Here is a 26,059-nt window from a genome sequence, read left to right on the forward strand (position 1 = left end):
GGTGGTGCAGACAGAGACCTGCAGGCCTGTAGGTTCCTGCGGTAGTGCAGACAGAGGCCTGCAGGTCTCTGTCTGCACCACCCCAGGAACCTACAGGAAGCCGCAGCCAATCAGAGCCAGCCCCTCCCCTCCTGTTTCAGCAGAAAATGACAGCTAAATCTCTCTAATCTAACTAATAATGTTACCCTCTTCATCTTTTCACTCTCCCAGCTTTGATGGATGGGGTCAGCCTTGCGATTCCTCCAGCTGGGGTCAAAGGTCAAAGCGGAGCCTCAGCTTTCTGCTCTGCAGCTGTAATGGGAGCTGAAATATTAGTCGTAAACGGCGGCGAACGCCCCCGACGCCGCGGCTCAGATGATGAATTAACTGCTCTGAAGAATTACAGACGGAGCCTTTTGATGCCGAAAGTTTCCACTCCTACACGCTCATCCACGCACCTCCACATGCAAATGATTGATAATAGACATCAGTGACATTAACTTTGTTGCTTCTTTTACCAAACTCCCACACACACACACACACACTTTCTGCGGTGATTGATCGGGGTCTCGAGCTCGCGCCGCCATCATCACTGCTTTTATTTATTCTGTCGTTCATGTGGCTCTTGGCCTCTTTCCACTGGATATCAAATCGGTTTTTAAATGCTTTTTGACGACTGATGTGGAAAAAAAAAACAATCAGGCTAAAACTCCATGAATCCATATGAGGAACACACACTTAGAGAAAGATAAAAACACTCCCACATTTATCAGAACTGGTCCCAAACTTCTACTTCCAGAAGGATGAGTTTATTTCCTGTTAAGAGTCGAATGTTCCCGTTAGTCTGTCGGTGAGGAGCAGACATGACGGAGTCTCAGATGGTTCCGTTTCCACGGTTCTGTCACTTGAGTTTTGAACTCTACCTGAGCTCCACCTTCTCACCAAGGCAGAGTCCAGCCACCTCTCCTGACTACAGGTGAGGGACGGATCGGTAAACTGAGCTTCATCTGTTCTGCCATCACTGGTGGCTCCAAGCTCAGAAATTCATTGTTTTCAGGGAGAATTTAGCATAAACAGACCAATGTGAGACAATTTATTGAACTCTGACAGTTTCTATACAGATTGTGTCAAAAGCAGACAGGAAATCCATGTCCGTCCCTCCGTCTTCTGTGGAACCATCGATGGATCACTCTGATTGGAGCAAACAAACCCTTGATGACTTTAGTGTATTATACGCAGCCCTGAATGCAGGATCAGTTTATAAGCAATCTATTGTTCCATTTTCTGCTCTTGTCCCCAGACTAAAGAACATTACGGTGCAGCTGATGAAGAGACGCTGCTGCTCATCAGAGAGAAGAGGAGGAGAGGATGAAGGCTGAGGCTTTCCGCAGAGCTACAGGATGATCATTGCAGAGCACAAAGACATTCAGGAGAAGTGCTTCACCTCTGCGTTCTCATTTTTATTCTAAAGCTTAAAGCACCTCCCAAACCTGCAGCCTTCCAATATTACAAACACATTTAACTTTCACTCGGAGCTGATTACTTCCTGCAGGTTCCAACCTTTTCTGTTTGATGGACAGCACTGAAGCCCGGCTCTCACTGGCCTGTTGGAGACATAAAACTGTGAGAAAAGACTCAGATTGTCCCTTTAGATCACTCTGATTCATTACGTTCAACACAACACTTCATCCTGAATGAACCCAGGCTGTTACTATATTTACTAAAGTCTAAAACTTTGACTTCATTGGCAGCAAAGTGAAAGTGTTCAATTAAAAGGTGTTGATTTTCCAAATGCAAACAAACAGCCAGAGTCGGGTTAAACAGTTTTCATACAGAAGCAGAAAATAAAACAGGTTTAAAGTTTCAAGCAGCTGCAGAGACACCATCACTCCCAGACTGATGGGTTCAGGTTCTTCTGATTTAAACTAACTTTTAGTTTCTGCAGGAAAACACGTCGGGACACTGATGTCGGACCGAACCAAATGTGCAGAAAGTTCAGAGGAATTAGCTCCAGCCTGCAGCAGAACCAGGCAGGAAGAAGCTGATGATCATAAAAAATTAAATCCATCTTTCTGTTTTCTGACACAAACTCCTGTTTTTGTGTTCAACAGCTGACCTTCCAGCTCCTGTCAGCTGACTCTGTCTCGACCCGACCTCCCGGCTGAAAACACCTGGATTTTAGGTCCTTGTTGTGAGTGATGCGTTCAAAGACGCCACTGATGACATCATTTCCACCTGCTGCTGTTTTCAGTCATCGTTCAGGTGGAGCTGCAGGAACTGAGACTTTCTTCAGGTAAAACTCTGATGGGCTGATTATCAGGTGTGATGGGCGGAGCTTCCACCTAACTCAGGAGGAGGAACGAGCCAATCAGAGCGAGCTCAGGTTATGACATCATTTAACAGCTGCTGGTTCCCAGAGCCTGCAAACCTTCACATCACTTTCTTTCTTTTAGAGTTTGTGTTTTTCTACCAACCTCTGCTGTTTCCTCACAAGTTGGAGCTGTTTAACACTTCTTAAACTTTATTTTAACTAAAGTGCTGAAATAAAATTAACTCTTTTTTTTCTTATTCTTCAGTCTTTATATCATATTTCTGACTGTGATCACATAAATGAAATAACTGCCACAGAAAACGGCCAAAATGAAGCGAGAACGAACCTCAGGTCGTCTGAGCGAACGGGGCCCTTTACTGTCAGCTGTGGCGGCCATCTTGGATTGGTTGACTCCATCTGATGGTTACTTCCTGGAGGTTTTGTTCAGATCTGACCCATGGTTCCTGAGATGTTTTGCTAACAGACACAGGTGAAGCCTGATATTAAAGCGGAAACATGGAGGGAAATGCAGTGGTGCCGGGTGTGATTTGAACCAGATTTGTAAAAGCTGAAGGATGACACAGGAGCAGATTGAGCGACGCGGTGGACGGTCAAAGTTTTGACATTTAAAGCCTTTAACTCATCATTCCGTCTGCGTTTCCTGTGACTCCGCCGTCAGACAGCAGATAATTTGAGCGCTCTGTCTGTTTGATGTACGGTAATCACATGTGATCTTTTGGACAGGGAGCCGGCCGTCTCGTTAATTCCACCCTGCCCCTCCTCCACCTTCCCGCCTGAATCAGGCCTTTGCCTGGGGAGTAATTGCGACGCCACCACGCTTCGATGCGCTCGACCTTTACGACCTTAAAAGCCATTTCCATTTTTCTGACCACAAAAAAAGGAGAACATATCTTGTTAATTGCAAAAAGGCAAATATTCTCCGTCCTTCGGTGCTCCGCTCTCCGGTTTGATTTCCCTTTGAAGGCAAAACGCTGAAAAGCATTTCCATTTTCATTCATCAGCGCTTATCAGTCATCTGAAGGCCCCTTCAGCAACAATCAGCATCAACGGCTGCGACTGAGAGCAACGCAACAATGAGAAACCATCAACAATCGCAGGAAGCAATTTGCTTTAATGTGGAGTGTTTTGTTGCTGCTAACTGCTAGTTTTTAATCCTCTGACAGCTCGGCTGCGATTGGCTCTGAAAGATGGAGGGAAGGGTCGGGGCGCTGCGTACGGACCACCGCATGACCAGGTCAACAGACTCGAACCAGCCTACCAGGGGACTGCTGAGCCAGGCACAACTCACACTTTATAAAACCTGAAGTCTGTCTTTAAAAAGCTCATTTTCCTTCATTGGATGGAATTACTGAGGGGTGTAAAAGGCTTCAGGTGGGTTTAAAGGTTGATTAGGACACTAAAGAAGTATGGAAACAAACTTCTTCTTTTAAATATTTGGTCAAATTTGACTAAATAATATTTGATAAATATTTGGTTATATTGTTCCAAACGGACACATTAAAATATCACAAGTCCACCTTAAAAATATTTAGTTTGTTTAATTAATGAGCATCAATAAAGTTCCATCCAACGGTCCATCCATCCATCCATCCATCCATCCATCCATCCATCCATCCATCCATCCATCCATCTGTTCATCCATCCATCCATCCATCCATCCAACCGTCCATCCATCCATCCATCCATCCGTCCATCCATCCATCCACCCGTTCGTGGTTGGATCACAGAGCTAACAGGTCCAGGAGAGAAACCCAGACCTCCTCCAGCTCCTCCTGGAGGATTCCAACACCAGAGAGGATATTTAATCCTTCCAGAGAGTTCTGGGTCAGTCCCAGGGTCTCCTCCCAGTGAGCAGAAAACCTCCAGGAGGCCTAATCAGGAGTCTGAACCTCCTCAGCTGAGGAGCAGCAGCTCTGAACTGAGCTGCTCCTGGATGATGGAGCTCCTCACGTCATGGCTGAGTCTGTGCTGAACCTCCACCTTGTGGTGGTGGAGGGGTTGGAGGCCCCAGGCAGCCCCTGGTAGGGTGTCCCTTGGCTAACTGGCCTCAGGGAGGGGGTCAGACTGAGACTGAGTCAAAGACTGTGATGAAAGAAAACCACAAAGAAGAAGTTACAGGAAACCAGGACAGCTTCAGAGGAGAAGGTTGGAGTTTCAGGAAGTGGCTGCACCGACACCTTTTCACATTTCTGCAGAAATTTTCTGGTTTATTTTCCAATTTGTTCCCAGATTTATTGTTTTCTGAGCCTCTCCGGTCACCCCTCTGCTTCAGTGACAGATTAATTTGCACCAGAAGCAACAGACAAATAAACACCTGTTTTTCATTCAGCACCACGTTGCCGCTCTTCCTCGGCCCGTCCTCCTCATCATCGTCCAGTGCCACTCACCGTATCATCAGCAGCACCAGCTGACCTCCGTCTCACAAAGTAAACATTATTTAACGCTTGGTAATATTCTCAAAGTGTGTGTTTATCATTATATCCAATCACATTCTCCAGGTTTAAACTGTTCTTCATCTCCTCAGCAGCTGAAATGTGTCTGTGCCGCTCGGAGGCAGGAATCAGGGGCGATTAGGGCCAACAAATAAATCTGTGTGAGATAAAACAGAACCATGTTAATGATGTGTTTCTGATGATTGAGGGGCTGAGAAGCTGTTACTGGACTCTACAGACAGATGAAGGTGTTGGTACCCTTTCACAATAATCAACCAAACCCGACTGATGGGACCGGAGCCCGTCAGAACCTTTGGTTCTCCTCAACACGTCTGGAGCCTCCTGGTTGTCTTCCATCGAAGTGAGGAATGCTGCAATCAGAAAGTGACGTTCAGTTTCAGTGGTTTGAGTCCACAGCCTCAGACCATCAGCTGTGGTCAGAGGAACATGAAGCTGATGAAGCTGATGGTCTGAAAGCATCACGATGCTCGCTAACAGCCTGAGGCTCTCTGAGGAGCTGCGGGTCTCCAGGGTCACTCCGAAGGTCCATCTGGTCTGAGTCAAGAACACATCTCAACATGAAGTTGAGCTCGTTCTCGGTGCAGTTTAACTCCTCCAGGACTGTCTCCGATCCTGTTTGTGGTCTTCATGGACAGCATCTCAATCACACAGAGGTTTGGGGACATCTGTCAGATGAGATGGTTCAGATGGTCCTGTTGGCGTCTTTAAGCCGTGTCCTCAGGGGCAGTTCAGAGCGGAGATGAGTCAGCTCCTCTCTGTCCAAGGCTGTGGTCCTCAGCTGGAGAAAGGTGGAATACTGGTAGGATGGAGCAGGAGACGGACCAACGGATCAGGGCCTTGTCTTCAGTGATGAGGGCTTTGCTGCAGTCTGTCGTGGTGAAGAGGAGCTGAAGCTCTGGATTTACTGACCGTCTACATTCCACCTGTGGTCATAAGGTTTGGATCAGAAGTGAAAGAACCAGATCCTCTGAAGGGCGGCCGGGCTCAGTCTTAGAGAGGAGGAGAGGAGCTCCATCATCCAGCTGCTGCTCCTCCTCATCCAGATGAGGAGCTGAGGAGGTTCAGACTCTCGTTGAAGGTTTTCCAGGCATGACCCACTGAGGGGAGACCCCGGGCAGACCCAGAACCCTCTGGAGGAATTACGTATCTTCTCTGGTCTGGGAACATCTTTGGATCCTCCAAGAGGAGGTGAAGAGCATCTCTGAGGAGAGGGAGGTCCTGGTTTCCTCCATGACCCGAACATAAATGAAAGAAACTAAATGGATGAATTACAGAAGCCCCCCTCCAAATAAAAACCACTCATAACACAAGAAGCACAACAATAAAAGAGCTTAGTTTTCCAATAAATTAAGTTTATTTGTCATCAGTTGGATTTACATCGTAGTTAGCAGGAACCATGCAGTCGAGCATTTATCGGCGACACGAGTATTAAAGAAATTCCACATCACAGATCACATACACAGAAAACACCAACACCAAGCATTCCTCCTTTGTACACATTCTGTTCCACACAAACTGACTCTTATTGGTTGTTTTCTTCCGATGATTGTTGCATCTTTACGACCTGGGAGAGTTTCTGAAGAACACAAAGAGGAAGAGCAGAGCAAGGCACAAAAGTATGTTTTCCAACCATCTGAAACCCTGTGACCCCCCCACACCTCTCTGCTCCTCGTCACGTTAAAGAAAACAAAACATACAACACACCCCCCTCCAGCAGCTACACAACACTTTGGTTGTGTTGCATAGATTACAAACTTTACATCTGATCAGCTGTTTACTCCTGTGGGTTGGAGGCGCCGCTGCAAGCAGGAAACATTTATTTCCACACTAAAGGAGCAGAAATGTCCTCAGCTACAAATGGCCGCCTGACAAAAGAAGAAGAACCTGGATCCTTTCAAACTTGGTATCTCTCTGGGCTGCGACCGTTGGAGACGAGCTGGAAAAACAAAAACTGCGAGAAAATCTGCTAATTTTCACTTGGAATCACACGAACGACACGTTTGCACAAATTCGCCGGGAGTTAGGACACATGTGGACATAAAAACACAACTCTAGCTCTGTGGAAATACAAAATGTGAATTAAGAATGGGTCCTGTGAGGACTCGGACCATTTGAAGAGAAAATGTGACGTGTGAAGGTTCTGAACCTGTTTCACATGCCAGCAACACGACAGACGCCCCACGACTCTCGCAGGGAAAATAAGAAGCCTCGGGATGGCGTGATGCCTCTGACGTCTCTGACGCCTAATGTCTCTGACGTCTCTGATGTCTCTGACGTCTCGGAAGTCTCGGACGCTTCTGTCCAGCAGCCGCAGCTCAGGGAGACACTTCCTGTAAGGATGCAGGTTCCGGGTGCAAAAGTCCAAGAACTGTCTAAGCTGGAAACTTTCCATGGGAATTAACAGGAAGTGACTTTTGTTTTGTGTTTTCATTAATTTAATGATAAAACACAACATAAATATGTTTGAATGACAACAGGTAAAAGAAAGAACTGTGTGGTTGTGACGCCACCATCTGCAGATTCTTTCCTAACTTTGGGTCAAACTCATCTGTCTGTAAAACAAAGTCTGTAGATTTTATACAGTTTGTTTAAATTTCCAGGTAATTCTCCTAAATTCCCCTGGAAGGTTTCTGCCCCTCTGAAAACCCATGACGCTGAACTTCAGTGGTGAACGTAAAAGGAAGTATTATTTGATGAATAAATGCTGTTTCAGTTACATGTGGAGGACCTTTCCTTGCTACATGTGTCTCTGCAGCACCGATACAACTTCCTCCTTCCACAAACAACCAAAGTTAGGGTCAGGGAGCACAAAAACTGCTTTTTCAGTCAAACTCTTCAGTGTTAAGCCTTTAAAAACAGGAACAAAGCTGTCCTTCGCGGGGATTTGTTGGGAAACTCTTGATTTGAAGTAACAGATTAAAGTTAAAGGCCGAGCTGTTGGTAACACCTTCTGATAACCAGAACACCGTCAACATGTCGCACGTTTCTGCAGACAAACTGAACCTTATCTACAAAGTCGTAGTCTTCTAAGCAAGCAGCATATTGGTTTAACAGTGTGTAGTTTTAAGGTGTGCATACAGTAAAATGTCAGCTGACAGAGTTTGGAACCGCAGCAAAGTGAAGCTTCGGTGCAGGAAGATGTCATGCAACAGGAGGAGCTCCTACATTACAGAAAGACACGTTGGTGGAAGAACAGGACAAAAAACTGAATCTTCTCAGGATTACGTACTTCCAGAACAGCTTTAAAGCCCCTTTCACACTGGATACCACCCCGGTACGTCCTGCGTCAGATGGAAAACCTCCTTTAGGGTGAAGTCATGACGCTGCTACGAGACGCTCTCCTGCTGCCTCATCACGCTCCATGTCGGCTGAACCTCCAGGACCACACAGCAGGACTCTCTGACCGCACCCTGATCACATACACGGACACTTTAACTGATCCAGCAGCATCATGACATTAAAGACGTTGGATGAGAACAGGAGCTTCTTGTTTTGAGTTTAAAAAGAGGAATGAAGGATGGCTCGGTGATGTGAGGTGTTTATTAAAGCAGAGAGCATGAATCAGTCAATCCAACCTCACTGCCAAGAGCTCGGAGGTAAGTTCCTTCAAGCTCTGCCAGCTCTGGAGTCTAAACCTTCAGATTCTTCCCACCGGTAAACGTGGACCCATGTCACAAACACACTGCCACCAACACCTCCCTACAGACGTTCTGTGCGTGATGCTCTACCAGGTGTAAGGAGAAGCTCCCGGCGTTCTTTATACACAAAGACCATCCAGGTTCTGATTTCCTGAGACGTTGCTGAGCGGTCACCCAGTGTGAAGGAGGCCTAATATCGAGAATAAAATGTGCTTAATGAGCAGCTCTAAGTTGTTTAATTCAACCTTTCTGGGGGTTTGGTCAAAATGTATCAGATACAGCTGAATGAATAAACTCTAAATATGTTAAACTATTCAGTTCTTTAACTCTAAGAATGTCATTCCACTGTATTATGTTCATGCTTTTACTGACTGTACAGCAGTTTTACTCCCACAGGAAACCCTCGGAGAAAATCCCTTAAAGCTGCTTGAGAACCTGTTCAACCCAGGTGAGAACCATCCTGACCCTCCTGACCCTCCGTCAGTCCAACCCCGGTCAGGACAGCTGGGGGTGGGGGGGTGAAGCTCCAAGCTTCAGGGGAGAAGATGAGGAGAGCTTCTTTACAGCTGGACCCTGAACGCCTCAGCAGCCAGCGCCGGAGGACTCTGGATGAAAATCAAAGAACAAAAATATTATTTTCATCGTCATTTTTAAAATAACAAAATGATTAAATATGTTGCAGTTGTTTTACAAAGAAGTTTTACACTTCAGTCATTTTCTAACTGCCCTGTCATGACCTTTGACCTGCTAACTAAGGCCTGTAGAGTCTGAGCTCATTTCTCTGAGCACTGCACAGTCTGACCTTTGGGGTGAATCTGTCTTAGATGTTTCCTCCTGTAAATAATCTTTCTCTCTGTAGAATGGAGGACTCTAAATGACCTTTGACCCTTCCCAGGTCGATGAGCAGAGGTCTGAGGTCATTGCTGTTGTCTTTCCGCCCTGGCGTTGTGCTCACCCAGAGCAGCAGGAGCTGCTGATCCTGAAGCAGCCAGGCTGAAACCAGTTCTTAGCTCAGTTTAGATGAATAAATAATGACACAGTAAATATTTATGATCAGCTGATTCATCAAAAATAATCCTTGAACAGAATTCAGTTTTTAATATTAGTTATAAATACAACAATCTCATAATTTAAAACATTTATAACAGCAGAAACCATAAAGCCACACTGATGAAGGCTTTTATTATTTTATTTACATTTTGACCTTTGTTTAAATGCAGAGCAGCGGGCGATAAGCATTCCTCCAGTCCTGTCACCAATAAACTGAAATGGTTAAGAAGTGAAAAACGTAAATATAAATGTTAACAAAGAACAGAAACGAGCTTCAGTAAAGATGTTCTGATATGTGGTAAAGATGTTTTCACCAGTAGTGCTGCAGCGTGGAGCATTCCTGCAGTTTTCTTAGACTGTGTGGATAAAAAACTAATAAACTGTTTTTAAAAACCATTTGGAGTCATGGAGACGAGCCTGAGAACGACGCAAATCTGTGATGCAGCCGAGCAACAAAGAGAGTTTAGTTTGATCAGCTTTTCTTTATTTTCCAAAAATTAAACCAGAAAACTAAAAACAAAAGCCATCTGTGTGTGTGTGTGTTGTGGCCACCCCGTGGGTGCCTCCAGGGCTCAGCAAAACCTCGTGCCCTCATCCTCTAAACACACAAACATCCAGCGGCACATGCACACACACCCCCGAGGGCAGGGCACGAGGGTCCAGGTAGGAGCTCTGACAGCCCAACAGCTGCAGGTTAGACACACACACACACACCGGAGGACAGACCCACGTACACACTGACATGCAAAGAACCAAAAGAGCAATATCAAGCACAAACACACACAGCGTAACACAACGACAGGGACCCACTCCCACCATCACACACACACATCATATCGTGATGCGTGCAGCTGGTCCTGACCCCCGTGGCGTGGCCCACCTGTTCGCACACACACACACACACACACAGGTGCAATTAAAGCAATGCTGAATGCAGCTCATGATGTGCTCTGTGACCCAGACAGCAGAAGGTCTGCAGGAAAACACACAGGTAGAGTGTGTGTGTGTGTGTGTGTGTGTGTGTGCGCGTGTGTGTTCAGGTTTCATTACAAACTCAACGTTTGAAAAGCGGCTCAGAAAAATAAAGCTGAATATTTAAAACACACTCCTGAGTTTTGTCTTTGAGCGTGGTAATTATTCAGCTGCATTTATAAAACATAACTGCGTCCAATAAATAAATGAAAATTAAATGAATTCTACAAGAATCACATGAATTAAATATTTTCAGCTTTACAAAATATATTAATAACACAAGGGAGAAAAGCAAAGAGAACAAAGATGGTTCATTTAAAATGCAGATTTGAATACAAATGTTCAACAAAAAGATGATTTAATTCAACACTTTGACTCAATAAAGGATCACAGTCCTGATGAGAACAGTCCTCAATCGGAGGTTCAGAGGACTTCCTGAAGTCCAGGAGACCTGCCTGGTTCCTGGTTTCTGCTGCATCCATTTCAAAAGTTCATAAACAGCGAATTAGTGCGGCTGCAGACGTGGTAAAAATGCTTTGTCTCATTTGCATGAAGAAATAGAAAACATGCACAAACACGCTAATTCAGCGATGAAATGAATTGAACAATCACTGCGGGAAGGAAAAGCTCTTGGCTGATGAATCCTAATGAAATCTGACGGATTGTAATTATGCTGATGTTGTTCTATGGACCTTAACCTTTTTAAGCAAAATCCTGAAAAGTCTGCAAACTCCTAGCTTTCATTAACACCTGAGGGGGGAGGGAGGGAGGACGGAGGAGGGATGGAGGGAGGAGGGAGGAGGGAGGACACAGGAAAGATGAATGCAGAACTTTGGAAGAGAAGATTAATTCTGAGAGAAGAGAGGAAGGAAATGAAGAAGGGAGAAATGATAACAGGAAGAAGATGAGAGGGAGGAAGAGGAGGGAGGAAGGAGGGAGGGATGAAGAGGACTCAGATAACAATAAGGCCTATCATTCTCTGAAGGAATGCATATCACCCNGGAGGGATGGAGGAGGGAGGGAGGAGGGAGAGAGGGAGGAGTGATGGAGGGAGAGAGGATGGAGAATGGAGGATGGAGGGAGGAGAGAGGAGGGATGGAGGATAGAGGGAGGAAGGAGGGAGGAAGGAGGGAGGGAAGGAGGAAGGAGGGAGGATGGAGGGAGGAGGGAGGATGGAGGACACAGGAAAGATGAATGCAGAACTTTGGAAGAGAAGATTAATTCTGAGAGAAGAGAGGAAGGAAATGAAGAAGGGAGAAATGATAACAGGAAGAAGATGAGAGGGAGGAAGAGGAGGGAGGAAGGAGGGAGGGATGAAGAGGACTCAGATAACAATAAGGCCTATCATTCTCTGAAGGAATGCATATCACCCGCCGGCTGTCAGACCATCCCATAATGAAAAGGATGGAGCTGCAGCCATGTTGGTCAAACCTTGACTCTCAGCTACTACCACACCAACCTTAGCTCATTATCTGTAAAACTGTTGTAAAATCAGCTGGCTGTGGCGGCCATGTTGAATCAGACTGACTCCAAAAGTTATTCAGTTGGAGACGTACAACCAGTGGTTACTTTCTGAGAGTTTTATTCAGTTTTGTCCTGTGTTTTCTAAGATATTTCGCTAACAGACAGACACAGGCAAAAACATGATCATCCACCTTCCCCTTTAGGCAGTTTATAACAAAAAAAGAGAATAAAGTGGAGGAAGAGCGACGTTAGCTTAGCATTAGCAGCCCTGGTGTTTGTCCTGAAATGGAAATCAGAAAGTTCCAGCCTCATTACATTCATGCCCACAGAGAGCCTCGGCTCAGACTAATACCTGGAGTGGAGAGGTGGAGTGCAGTATCAAGGCGCTGTATAATGTCCTGAGATATCACATCAGGCAAACACACGGAACACTAACCTGCTTCTCCATCGAAGCCTTTGGATCCTGCTGCGAGCTGCTCCACCCGTCCCCGCCCTCCTCCTCCTGCTCCGCCTGTCGGGTATCTACCTCTCCGCGCCGCTCCCTGTCCTCTCTATCAGCCCCTCTCATCGCTGAGCGGTTAATTTTAGGATTAATACGCGTGGCGGCGGCGGCTGGCTCTTTTGAGGGATTTGTAGCGAAGCTGCAGACACTTATCTCGGTCATTACGGCGCCCATATTGGATCCAAGCGTTTTAGTATCTGCCAAACATTCAGCCGCAGAGGAGTCTATCAGGGCGACACGCAGCCACGGATTAAGATAAGGAGGCCCCTCATTACGACTCCTCTCCTCCTGCAGCGCGCCGACAGCTTTTCCTGCAGGAGCTTCACAGGAGGGGCGGCGCTCCTCGGAGAGCGCACCGGAGGACACAGGAGGGGGACAGGAAGGGGACAGGGCTTCCTCTCTGTGACATGGTCCCTGGAAGTACAGGGGATCTTGGAACGGGTCCACGTCTGACTCCTGTGTGAAAGCAGACGAGCAGGAACAGCTCAGCCCGTCGCCACACGCCGACTTTAACAGGAGCCGCCGCGGCTTCTTGGAGAGCACCATGCTGTAGCAAAGGGGCGGGCCCAGGTAAACCTCCTCAGTGCAAGCTGCAAACAGCGTCTCCTCGTCCCTGAAGTCAGGACTGGGGGGCGCGGACAGGCCGGTGCTCCGGCTGTCTGCTGACCTCAGATCCAGGCCGCTCGGAGAGGAGCGCTCAGACTGCTTGGCAGGCAGCTCAGGACTCGGGCTGCGGAGGCCTTGTGTCGGAGTGGTGCATGATGGGATGCTGTAGGGCACGGGGGAGGAGCTCTGGTCCTCGGCACACTGGCTGACCTCGCCGCAGTCGCTGTCGTGGGACGACAGGGACAGGTAGGAGTAGAAGTCTCCCTTCCGAAGGTGGAGAGGTTGGTGGGAGTGTTGGAGAATCTGCAGGAGGAAGCAGAGGAGCATCACAGGCTGTTACCTGCCTTTCATTAAAGGGATGTTTCAGGTATTTAGAAGCAGGGTTCTGTGTGAACTACAACCAGCTGCTGCTCTGAGCTGAGCAACGTGGTGCAAATGTTTGTGGACTGAGCTGCGTTCAGACTAGCCATGAGCTCATCAGCTGTTCAAAGAGCTTTCTGCTCCTCATCAACAACCCTTCCAACTAAAGCTGCTCTGTAGTTAAACGCTTCGAGTCAAAAACATAAAAAAGTTCTCTGAATAAACTACTTCCTGATTTGTAAACAATCACATCGTTAAATCTTGATTTCCATATTAATGTTTTATAATCAAACACTTTTTATAGAAAAAACAAACAAAGTTTTCTGCCTGATTTCTTTTAGCTGAAGACTGATGAGGTTTTAGATTCCTCCCCGCGCTGCGGAAGAAATTAGTCATTACGCCCGAAAACTTCGGCTCTTCTGATGCGATTTATTAAATTACTTCGACTCAGTGAACGAAGAGGGAAATAACTTTTACTTCCTTTAATGATTCTGTCCTTGAAAGGCAGAGAACATATCAGGTCAAACAGGACGGCTCCGTCTCAGCCTTAGGTTTGTTATCACCCGCCGGTTCATGTCTGTCTGTTAGCAAAATATCTCATAAGGAAACTTTCAGGAAGTAATCACACAACTGGAGCCAACCGGATTCAAGATGGCCGCCACAGCTAATCAGAATTACAATGAGGTAAGTCATCCTCAACAGGAAGAACACATTTCATGGCTGTGGCGGCCATCTTGAATTAAAACTTTGCCATGAAAGGCAGCATCCTTTAGCTAACTCTTTAATTTTACAAGTTTTAATCTTTTTTTTTTACCTTGTCTTTGATCTGCGCCACAGAGCCGGGACCGCGGTCCTGGACAGACCCACTCGGGTTCTGTCCTTCAGTCTGGTTCTCTTTGTTTTTCAGCGCCACTGAGGCCATGTCGATGATCTCCATCACGAAGCCATGCACATCCTCTTTCTTGCTGTTGTCTTCGCTCGGTGGAGGGGCTGAGGACGAGGAGGGACGGTGGCTGCAGCAGGACGAGGATTTGGGACGTTTTTTGGGAAGCAGAGACAAATCTTTAGCTCGGATTTCTCTCCGCGTCTCCTCCGTCACGAAGGACGAGAACTTGAACTTCTCCTGGATGTTTATGGCTTTCCTCCCTCCAGCAGCTGGTCTGCTGCTGTGCAATGCATGCTGGGATCTGCAGTCCTCCACTGGTGAGAGAGACGGGGGTGAGTGGAGGGGGACACCGTGGCAGGGCAGCTCCCCCCTCAGCTGTCCCACCAAGGAGGACATAGGTTTGGAAGAGAAGGTCAGGAGCTCGCAGGACGGAGATAAACACAGATGTCTCATTGAATCGGACTCCATTTTGACTCTCAGGTTGCCTCCATCTTGAATTGACTCGTCTGGTTTGGTGTTCAGGTACAAGTCCCTCAGAGAGTCTCCCTTCTTAGTGAAGACGCTGGACTCTTCTCGGAGGAGCTCATCGTCTTCATCTTTCCGTCTCAAACAGCTCTGGTCCACGTTTCCATTCTCCACATCGTCCACGAACTGGCTGATGTATCTCCTGGTGGCATTCCTCCGGTTCTCCTCTTCCTGCTGTCTTTCTTCTTCTCCTATTTGGTTGTTGTTGGTTTCGGAGGATCTGGCAGCTGAGGAGGTGAAGGTGGAGGACGGAGAAGTCCCGCACTGCAGCTCGTCCCGGAGACCCACCTCGGTTTTAGACAACAAAGAAGAACATGAGCTGCGAGGAGATCTGATCCAACTCTGGAGCTCCCTCTTCATGTACTCCAGCCCCAGAACGTAAGAGCTCTCCATCTCCTCTTCATCCTCCTCCTCCTCTTCATTACCAGAGGACGCACTGCTCAGCCCGTCCTTCTCCTCGTCCTCTTCATCACGAACTCCAAGTTCCTCTTCAGTGAGCGTCAGCGTAGAAGAAGAAAGCAGGTCGCTGTTGTCCTCGTCTTCATCTGTGCATGCCGACGTGCACGAGATGTTCACCACCATGCTCAAACTCGCAGCGTCTGAGTCCTCTACGCCCTGTCCGCCCTGTCCGCCCTGTCCGCCCTGTCCGCCTCGGTTGTTGCCGTGATAAGGTTTCCTGCAGGACCTGAAGCTGGCAGCCATGTTTGGATCCATCAGCAGGTTTCTGTGTGTGGAGAAATCCTCGGACCCGAGCGATGAGTCCTCGGTGCTGCTCAGCTCAGTCAGTGATGCTTTTCCTGAGCTCCTGGTGATCAACAATGGCAGCTCTTTCCGTGAACATCCCAACGCCCCTGAGAGGGGGGAGTGCTGCCCGCCGAGGGAGGGGGAGACAGGGAGCAGGCTCCTCTGGGGCGAGCTGCTTCCAAGCGTCATGTCAGAGACGCTTCGGGTCATCTTCGCCACCAGAGGATTCTGGATGTTCTCCAGACGTTTTAGGAGATCGAGCGTTCTTCGGCTCAGCTCCCCAGAGGTTGGCTCTCTTAGCGCACTTTCAGTTTCATTTTCTGGTTCACGTCCGTCTGCTCCTGTCCTTTGTCCCAGGTCCAGCTCTGCGAGGCTGCCTCCGGCCTCAACATCGGTGCTGGAACACGGATTCAAGCAGCTCTCCAGGGAGGTGCTCCGATGCAGCAGGTCTTTGGAGGGGAACAACTCCACACCCAGAGCCAGGAGAGACTCCAGAGAGGAGCTCTGGGATAAAACCGGACTGGACTCCCGACATTTCCGAACGGGGAGACACTCCAAACTGATATACTGGTCAGCATTGAATAGTGTGATGTCATCATCCACTCCTCCACCTTCGAAGTCAGAATCAGAATCTGCAGGTGTCAGGATCCCATGGCCATTAATCAAGATCTCAACAGCCTCCCCTCCACCCCTCCTGCTCCTCCTCTTCATCTCCTCTTGGTTTCTTTTAGTTTCACCTTCAGTCTCACTCGTTCTCCATCCCTTTTCTCTATAAATGTCCATCTTCCTGCTCTGATTAAACTCCTGGACAATGTCTGTTTGAAGAGCTAAACGATGCTCAAACACATTTTTATCCTTCAGTCTTTTTTCCTCTTCATCCTCTTCCTCTGCTTGGATCTCAGAGTTTGATGTTGTTGTCTCGATGTCTCCGGTGTCACTAACGATCCCGCTCTCAGAGTCTGAACGAGGACGGTTTTCAGACTGTCCTCTGCCACTCTTGATGTCTCCGTCCCGTAACCCAGTGATCTTATCTTCTAGAAGACTGTTTGACATCAAACCTCCCAGAAGGTCTGGAAGGGATTCCACAGAGGACAGGGAGGAGTCCTTACTGATGCTCTTCAGCAGAAGTTGTGGTTTCTTCTTTGCTGGTTTGGTTTTGTGCCTCAAAGAGGAAGTTAGAGGGAAATGAGGCTGTTTGTAGAACTCAACGTTATGGAGGCTGAACACCTGGAAGATGTTGCTGTGAGGGGGGACACTTTGGGAGTTCATGAGGTTCTGAACTTCAACCCTCTCTGAACTCTGACAGTCCTGGACGTCGGTTCGGACCAGTCGAGCCCCGTTGGACAGAGCACCGTCTGAAGGCAGGTTTGGGCTGGTTTGGAGGTCAGACTCTGGTTCTTCTTGTGGTTCTGATTCTGGGATTGTCATGTCCGTTTCGTCCCACTCCCAGGAGTCGTCTGGTGCCGGTGCAGCTGGACCTGCCGACGCTGGGCTGATCTGACACAGGTCCACCAGGCCCGCTTCCAGAAACTTTTCATTGACCTGATGAAGAAAGAGAAGGAACAATTTCAACATGTTCGAAGTCAGAGAAACCCAACTATATATTGAATTAAAACCTTTTAACTTAATATATGGCAGACTGAGAACCGAAGAACTGAACCCAGATTATAAAAACCAGACATCTCACTGTCCAGCTTTTCCTGAGGGATCCCAAGATCCTTCCAGACCAAAGAGGACATGTAAAGAATCCAGCGTCTCCTCCCGGTGGAAAGTATCCAGGAAGCATCCTAATCAGATCCTGAACCAGGAGAAGTTCTACTCTCAGCTCTGGATGATGGAGCTCCTCATCTTGTCTGTGAGACTGAGGGACTGAGCCCGGCTACCCTCCAGAGGAACTCCTTTCAGTAAATCAGAACCAAAACCCTCAATTTATGAGAGATCTGACCAACTGATTGGAGCAACGTCTTCATTACTGCAGACGAGGCCCTGATCTGTCGGCCTGTCTCCCATCCTACCATCACGCAGGAACGAGACCCTCAGATACTTGAAGTCCTCTGCTTGAAGAAAACCATGACCTCAGACTTCCAGCTGTGAACCAGTTTAGAACCAGCTAAAGGTCAGGGCTTGAAGACGACAACTGAACCACATCATCTCCAAACAGCAGAGATGGAACCCTGAGGGTCTCAAACCAGAACCCCTCCTCTCTACAACTGCACCTTCAGGTCCATGAAGACCAGAACCAGGATCAGACCAGAACCAGGATCAGAGACCAGGAGCAGAGACCAGAACCAGGATCAGACCAGAACCAGGATCAGAGACCAGGAGCAGGATCAGAGACCAGGATCAGAGACCAGGAGCAGAGACCAGAACCAGGATCAGGGACCAGGAGCAGGATCAGACACCAGGAGCAGAGACCAGGATCAGAGACCAGGACCAGGATCAGAGACCAGGAGCAGGATCAGAGACCAGGATCAGAGACCAGGAGCAGAGACCAGAACCAGGATCAGGGACCAGGAGCAGGATCAGACACCAGGAGCAGAGACCAGGATCAGAGACCAGGACCAGGATCAGAGACCAGGAGCAGGATCAGAGACCAGGATCAGAGACCAGGAGCAGAGACCAGAACCAGGATCAGGGACCAGGAGCAGGATCAGACACCAGGAGCAGAGACCAGGATCAGAGACCAGGACCAGGATCAGAGACCAGGAGCAGGATCAGAGACCAGGATCAGAGACCAGGAGCAGAGACCAGAACCAGGATCAGGGACCAGGAGCAGGATCAGACACCAGGAGCAGAGACCAGGATCAGAGACCAGGACCAGGATCAGAGACCAGGAGCAGGATCAGAGACCAGGATCAGAGACCAGGAGCAGAGACCAGAACCAGGATCAGGGACCAGGAGCAGGATCAGACACCAGGAGCAGAGACCAGGATCAGAGACCAGGACCAGGATCAGAGACCAGGAGCAGGATCAGAGACCAGGATCAGAGACCAGGAGCAGAGACCAGAACCAGGATCAGGGACCAGGAGCAGGATCAGACACCAGGAGCAGAGACCAGGATCAGAGACCAGGACCAGGATCAGAGACCAGGAGCAGAGACCAGGATCAGAGACCAGGATCAGAGACCAGGACCAGGATCAGAGACCAGGATCAGACCAGGTGGAGTTTAACTCAGACTCTAGTCCACAAATAATGACCATATTTAGTCCATCATCAGAAAAGATTTTTAATTCGAATAATCCGAGGGAAATGTTGTAAAACAAGGACAGAACTCAAAAACTACAAAGAATAATGCTTGTTCCAACATTTTGATTTTTAAATCAAAAAGAAACAGCTCTTCTTTATTGCCACCAATAAACACACCTGAGTGTGTTCTGCTTTATCAACCACACCTAATTCTTGAAAAAAAGACATGTTAGCGCATCTCTTCGGACTCCGGTCTCTGAAAAAGATCCACTGATGCCAAACCCCTGACAGAACATGTTCTCTGATCATTTCAAAGAAGAGTGAAATCAGCCCACCCCGAAGGAATTGCTCATAAATCTCAACACAAATTATTCTACTCTGGAACAAAGCAATGAATTATTCAAAGACGACTTCTGAGAGAGGACGCACCAAGCTGAAAACCCAAAGTAAATACGTAATCAAAAGCCTTCAGAAAGCTCGGCTGTCTAAAAATATGCTTAGACACAGGAAATCTTCCCTGCCACAGACATAATTATACAAATTGCTCCACGTCTCGTTAACAAGAGAGGGGGGTAATTCGTATTAGCCATTCATAGCCTATTAATCTAATAAACTAGTTGGCTCTGTGTGTGTGTGTTAGCTTGTGTGGATATGGCTCTGCGTAATGAATTTCTATTAGATTTGTGTTTATTCCCCATGTGCTGATAAGGGAGATGTTGGTAATGACTAAACTAGGTTTTGGACTGCAGATGCGTTTAAAAACACATTTATTGTGCAGAAGAAAAAGGTTATCAATCAGTTTAATCCAATCGTGTTGGAGATTTCATGACCCGCCAAAACCGTGCACATCATTTTTTATCTGATTGATCCACTTTCTACAATAAAAACAATTACAGCTAAACTGTAAGTATTTTACAGCAGAGAAAGTTAAAAACATTTTTAAAGCAGGAAATAATTCAGTTTGGAAAAACTGCCAGGAACAGATTCTGCAAAATTACCATTTAGACTAATTTACTATTTAATCATCGTAAACAGTTTTCTGCTAATGTTTCACACCAAATGTACCGTTTCCTGTTATCACCCGCTGCTATGACAGGCGGGTGATCATGTAACTGTCTGTGTGTGTTTGTTTTCTCTGTCAGAGGACAGCTTACTTCATGAGCAACTTTTTTTATAAATACTTTAAACCAGGGGTGGTCAATCCTGGTCCTCAGGGCCTCCATCCTGCAGGTTTCACCTGTTCCTCTGAGGTTAAATCACCTCTTCTTGTCCTGCAGAAGCCTGTTAATCACACACTGATTCAGATCAGGTGTGTTATATAGAGTCAGGAGTCAGTTTTTACAACCAAACTCCTGCAGACTCTGTGCTGCTTCAGCCGTTCATAAATCTAAACGTTCGGCTCATCCAGGAGACGGCCGCTGGGACTTTTGGTTTTCAAAATATTTGAATAACGGGGGCGTGGCCTAGGTCTCAATATGGAGTAGACGTGTTTTGAGGGAGCTCCGACTCAACTCCGCCATTATCTCACCGTGAATAATATTTAAACTTCTGCTCAGCATATGTGTAGTGTGCCATCGCACTATGAATAGGACGACGAAGCTCAAAGGTAATAAAAAAGACAAAGGCTCGGAGGAAGATACCCTAGACGACCGGACCAAGCTAGCAGGCGTCAAGGCGGCTAATGTTAGCATGAGCTCCATGTGCTCTCCGGGTCCATCCGCCACCAATGAGGACGTCCTAGCTGCCATTAGCAAACTTAGCAGTACGGTCGACATGAGGTTTGTGGAGCTTAATGGATCCATTTCCAGTCTGAAAGCGGCGCTTTCCGATATTAGTGACCGTGTGACATCAACAGAGGCCGCAGTCGTGTCACAGGAGAGACGGATTTCGGAGCTGGAGAAGCAACACCATAGCCTAGTAGCGCAATGCTCTCAGCAGCTAACCAAGCTGGAGGATTTGGAGGCGCGCTCGCGCCGGCAGAATATCCGTATTGTGGGCATACAAGAGAAAGCAGAGAATGGAAGACCGACGGACTTTGTCTGCAAACTACTACCTAAACTGCTGGGAGAAGACAACTTTGATCGGCCAATTGAGGTGGATCGGGCACACCGGAGCTTGACGCAGGCTAAAGACGGGAAGGCGAGAGCCATCATTGTCAGGCTGCACTATTTTCAAGAGAGGGAGCGGGTGCTGCGGTTGGCGAGGGAGAAGGGTCCTCTGCAGTACAACGGTCGCTCGGTGTTCATCTTTCCCGACCTCACCTCAGCTGTAATGAAGAAGCGTCAGGGGTTCCAAGCGATCAAGGAGCAATGCAGATCCAAGGGGATTCGTTATGGATTCCGATACCCAGCGCTGTTCCTGGTTACTGTGAATAATAACACTGCTACGTTCGACTCTCCAGCGGAAGCCGATAAATTCCTGAGCCGGGAGATTGAGGACTGGCAGTCTGGGACTAAATGAAGTAGGTGGTCAGACTACCCTTATGTTGTTATGCTTGAAATCTTCAGAATACGAGCAATTAAGGACTCTGTCATTTGGTGAGAAATGTCATTTATCTATTTTGACACCTTTCATTGTGTGGGGTGGAGCGGCTACTCTAGTTGGAAAGATGGGGAGCTGTGTTGCTTGTCCGCCCTCGGGCGAACGGCTAGTTCTAGCTTTAAGTTGGGGGTATGGAGACACCGCTCCGGGTTCCGTTCAGTTATGTTTGGTAGAAGAGGGGGTTAGTCATGTTATGGGTGGGGGTGCTTATTGCACATCGGCGTGTTCTGGACATCTTATATTTATCTTCATAGTCACGCAACAGTTACTAAAATGCACACAGATTAATGACAACTGATCCAAATAAGCATGGTAAGGGCGGGATTAATTTGATTAGCTGGAATGTCCGCGGGATAAATAGTCCTCTAAAAAGAGGTAAAGTTTATGCACACCTGCGTTCATTGAAGGCTGATATTTGTTTTCTCCAGGAAACCCATATTAAGAAAACGGCTGCTAAAGTCCTTAGCCCCTCATGGGCCTCACATGTTTACCAGTCAAATTTTAGTACAAAAACTAGAGGGGTTGCAATTTTGATTAAAAAACACACATCGTTCATTCATAAGCAGACAATTTCAGATCAAAGGGGAAGATATGTGATTGTAAGTGGGCTACTAAATACTGCACCAGTGACACTAATAAATATATATGGGCCTAATTTTGATGATCCCATCTTTTTTCAAGAGCTTTTTAATGTAGTGCCGGACTGGGTGGGCTCTAATATAATTATTGGAGGGGACTTAAACCTAATCCTGGACCCAGTTTTAGATAGACAACATCCTCAGGCCAGCTCAACCAAGAGTAGTGAGTCCCTTAAAAACCTACTACAACCCCATAATTTGGTTGACATTTGGAGACTACTATATCCTACTGGGAGGGACTACTCATACTTTTCAGCAGTACATAAGTCTTACTCTAGGATTGATTACTTCTTGTTGGACTCTAGATTGCTAGGATCAGTATCAAGCTGCAAATACCACAATATTCACATATCTGATCATGCTCCTGTATTGCTGAACCTTAAATTAGATTTTAAAAAGGGAAAGTGGAACTGGCGCTTGAATAACACTCTGTTAAAAGATAAGAAATTTTGCCCCTATATTTCAAACGAAATTAAGTCATACCTGAGTGCTAACGACAAGGGGGATGTGGATGACTCAATGCTATGGGAAGCAATGAAGGCAGTTATAAGGGGATCTATAATTTCGTTTGAGGCAGCAAAGGGTAAAGAGTCCAGGATGAGGTTAGATGAAATAGAGGGCCTGTTGACCAGCCTAGAAAATTCGTATAAATTAAAGCAATGTCCGGATAAGTTGAATAAAATTACAGCTCTACGATATGAATACAACTCTATTGCGTCCAGAAATGTTTCTAAATTACTGGTACAGGTCAAGCAAAGACATTTTGAGCTAGGTGATAAACCCCATAAGCTATTAGCCCGGCAGCTTAAACAATCACAGGCCTCTAGAGCCATACATCATATTAGACTTGAAGATGGGACCTTACTCACAGACCCGGATAGAATCAATGACCGCTTTGCAGACTTCTATGCTAATGTTTATCAGTCAAAGGGAGAACTAGACTTTGGAAACATGGATAGATTTTTTGAAAATTTGAATTTGCCAAAACTACCGTCAGATTCGATTGAGGCACTGGAAGCCAGTATAACTTTACAGGAAATTGAATCTGTCATCTTGTCCCTTCCCAACAACAAAGCGCCTGGTCCTGACGGCTTTAGTGTTGAGTTCTTCAAAACATTCAGTCCCAAATTATCGCCTCTACTTTTGCGTATGTTAAACCACTCTAAGCAGGCGTCAAGACTGCCTCCCACTTTAAACAGAGCCAATATTTCACTCATTCCTAAACCTGGCCGAGATCCAGAGGTTGTTTCATCCTATCGCCCAATTTCATTGTTACCTCTAGAAACAAAAATCCTTGGGAAAATTCTAGCCAATAGACTCAAGAAATACATAAGTTTAATCATCCATCCGGATCAGACTGGCTTTATGCCAGATAGGCATATGTTTTTCAATCTGCGTCGTCTTTTCAATATATTGTACTCAAACNCAGACAACTAGATTCAATTATTATTCCCTTTATTTGGGGATATAAAAATGTCAGAATCTCCAAAAAACACTTATGTAAACCAGGAACGGGAGGTGGGTTCTCCTTACCAGATTTCAAGCAATACTACTGGGCTTGCCATTTATCCATCATGGCCTGGTGGAGGAAGGGTCCACCCTCATTTGATGGGTCCTGCCCTACTTGGTTATCTTTAGAACGCATGCATTGTTGTAAGTCGTCCCTGACAGCCCTGCTTAACAGTCCTGTTAATGTCAATAAATCGCTATACACTAATAATTTTGTCATAGGCAACACTATCAGAATTTGGAAACAAATACAAAAATTTATAAAAGCTCCAGAGGTTTACTTAGATACTCCTATCTGTGAAAATCACTCCTTTGCCCCAGGTCTCCACGACGCCGTCTTTCGGAGATGGAGAGGGAAGGGCATTGGAGTGATAGGTGACCTATATATTAGTGGAACTTTTGCATCTTTTGCACAGTTATGTTCTAAGCACCATCTTCTCCCGTCAAGTTTTTTCCGTTATCTGCAGGTTCGTGACTATGTTAGGAAAAACGTAGTGAATTTTGGAACTCTAGAGAAACATGATACTCTGGAGGAAATAAATAAATTTGATCCTATCAATCAAGGGGCAGTGTCATACTTCTATAAGATCTTTAATAGCTTACCTGTAGACACAACCAGGATAAAGAAAGCATGGGAGGATGAGTTAGAGCAGCAGTTATCAGATGAAGTTTGGGAGGAGTGTTTGAAAAGCATACAAGACTGCTCAGTCAATGCTAGACACAATCTCATACAGTTCAAAACAATACATAGACTCCACTATTCGAGGGAGAAGCTAAGCACTTTCTTTACAAGCGTGTCTCCAATTTGTAATCGTTGTCAGGCTGCTATTGCTAACCTGACACACTCATTCTGGTCATGTGTTCGGCTTCGCTCATTTTGGGAGAAAACTTTTCATTTTTTTTCAACAGCTTTTGGAAAACAATGGGACCCAGACCCACTTATTGCCATCATCGGGGTATCCAGTGCTATGCAACCAGCCTCTAAACATGAGAGGATGGCTGTCTTGTTTGGTACTGTGATTGCTAAAAGGTTGATTTTGAGATTTTGGAAAAAGGACTCTGTCCCCACATTTGATCTATGGATGGGGGAACTAGCAAATACTCTGCATATGGAAAAACTGAGATATTGCAATGATGATAGAGTCAGTGTGTTTGAGAAAATATGGGGCCCTGTACTAAAATTCCTTCAATGAAAGACCGTTAATGACACTATTTAGCGTGGGTAACAGTCCTTTTTTGTATGCTTATTGGATAATTTAGTTCTATTTGTGGTGTATTTATCATATTGTCTTGACTATGTAAGTGTTCTCTGATGTGCTGATTTGGTGGGGGAAATATGATATGTTATGTTAATGTTTGTATGTCAATTTGGAAAAATTCAATAAAAAAAAAAATAAAAAAAAATAAAAAAATATTTGAATAACTAGCCTTTCAGCTAGTTAGAAATGATGTAAAACAGATAATAAACTAGGCTTGTGTCTGCTTTAAAGTGGTGTTTTTCTGCGTTTAGATTTTAGCTGATGTTCTGCTCCTGTTTTAGCTTCAGCAGCTTTCAGCATCACGCTGTGTTTCAGCAGAAAATCCTCTTTTTCTATAAAAATACTGACTTTAAAATCAAACATTGTTTTTAAAATGTCCTAAAAACAGAGCCAACTGTTTGTTAACTGAAGTGAAACAAAGTGGAGTTTCGTCGTGTGTCTGTGTGCGTGTGAGGAATCCATGCAGGGTTCTGAGCGGTGGAAACAAGAAACTTTTTCCCATTAGCTCTGGTTTGACTGCTCCCATTTGTTAGCATAGCATGTGCTGGAAAGCCCAAGGAGAGCGCAGCTATCTGCAGAGGTGTGGGGATTATTTATGTGTCTGCTGGCTCTCCACTGTAGCTGCTGTCAGCGACGTCACCGATCGGGTTCAGAATGAACAGAACCCTGCAGATAAATCACCTCTCCGTGCAGACAGCCTGCTTTGAATGGAATCACAAACACAGACCGAAAACCTCCAGATGTTCCTCAGGACTCGGGACTAAAACCTGTTTCAGAAAGTCAGGATTTTTGTGTTTTTTAAATCTTTCACGAGAGACTGGTTTCTGGCTCTTCTAGTCCTCCTCCATCAAGGTCTTTAAATCTCTCAGTCTGACCCCCCTGAGACCCAGACCAGGATCACGGAGGAACCCTTCAACTACATTCTGCAGAGGAGGACATGAACATGTCAGTAATAATGTCCTGAAGGTCGTCCTCAGACTCAGAGGTCAGCTTGTTGTTTTTGGTTCTTACACCATGTTTCTTTCAGAGCCGACCTGAAGTATCGGATCGAGGAGCCGATCATCCTTCACTGATCCATGTTTCCAATATGGCTGCCATAAAACCTGACAGTGTCATGAACCAACATGTCTGCCGTTTGGAGGGTTTAAAACAGGGAGTGAGAGCAGTTTCTCAGCAGAAACCCAGAACTAGGCTGAGGATTATAAAGATGGAGTCTGGATGACCACGCCTTCGCTGTGGGGGAGAACCTGTTAGAACCTGATGGAACCTGATGGAACCTGATGGAACCTGATGGAACCCGATGGAACCTGATGGAACCGCAGTACGTTCTCACGCCTCAACGTAAGGACAGATGCTGGTGGACCGAGTCTTCAGCTCGGTCCACCAGCATCTGGCAGACTCCGTCCTCTGTTGAT

The 26,059-nt window shown here is 46.4% G+C and overlaps 1 protein-coding gene across 1 annotated transcript in view; it reads right to left on the bottom strand.

The window, feature by feature from the left end:
- Positions 1 to 6,099: 6,099 nt before the first annotated feature.
- Positions 6,100 to 26,059, bottom strand: part of akap6 (A kinase (PRKA) anchor protein 6) — a gene marked incomplete in the record, with an annotated part of 131,189 nt that continues 111,229 nt past the window's right edge. The window contains 3 exon segments of the mRNA XM_037977638.1: positions 6,100 to 9,007; positions 12,325 to 13,299; positions 14,171 to 17,053. Of these exon segments, the coding sequence (XP_037833566.1) occupies positions 8,963 to 9,007; positions 12,325 to 13,299; positions 14,171 to 17,053 (3,903 nt within the window).

Source organism: Kryptolebias marmoratus, linkage group LG10 (genome assembly GCF_001649575.2).
Source record: "Kryptolebias marmoratus isolate JLee-2015 linkage group LG10, ASM164957v2, whole genome shotgun sequence".
Taxonomy (NCBI): Eukaryota; Metazoa; Chordata; class Actinopteri; order Cyprinodontiformes; family Rivulidae; genus Kryptolebias; species Kryptolebias marmoratus.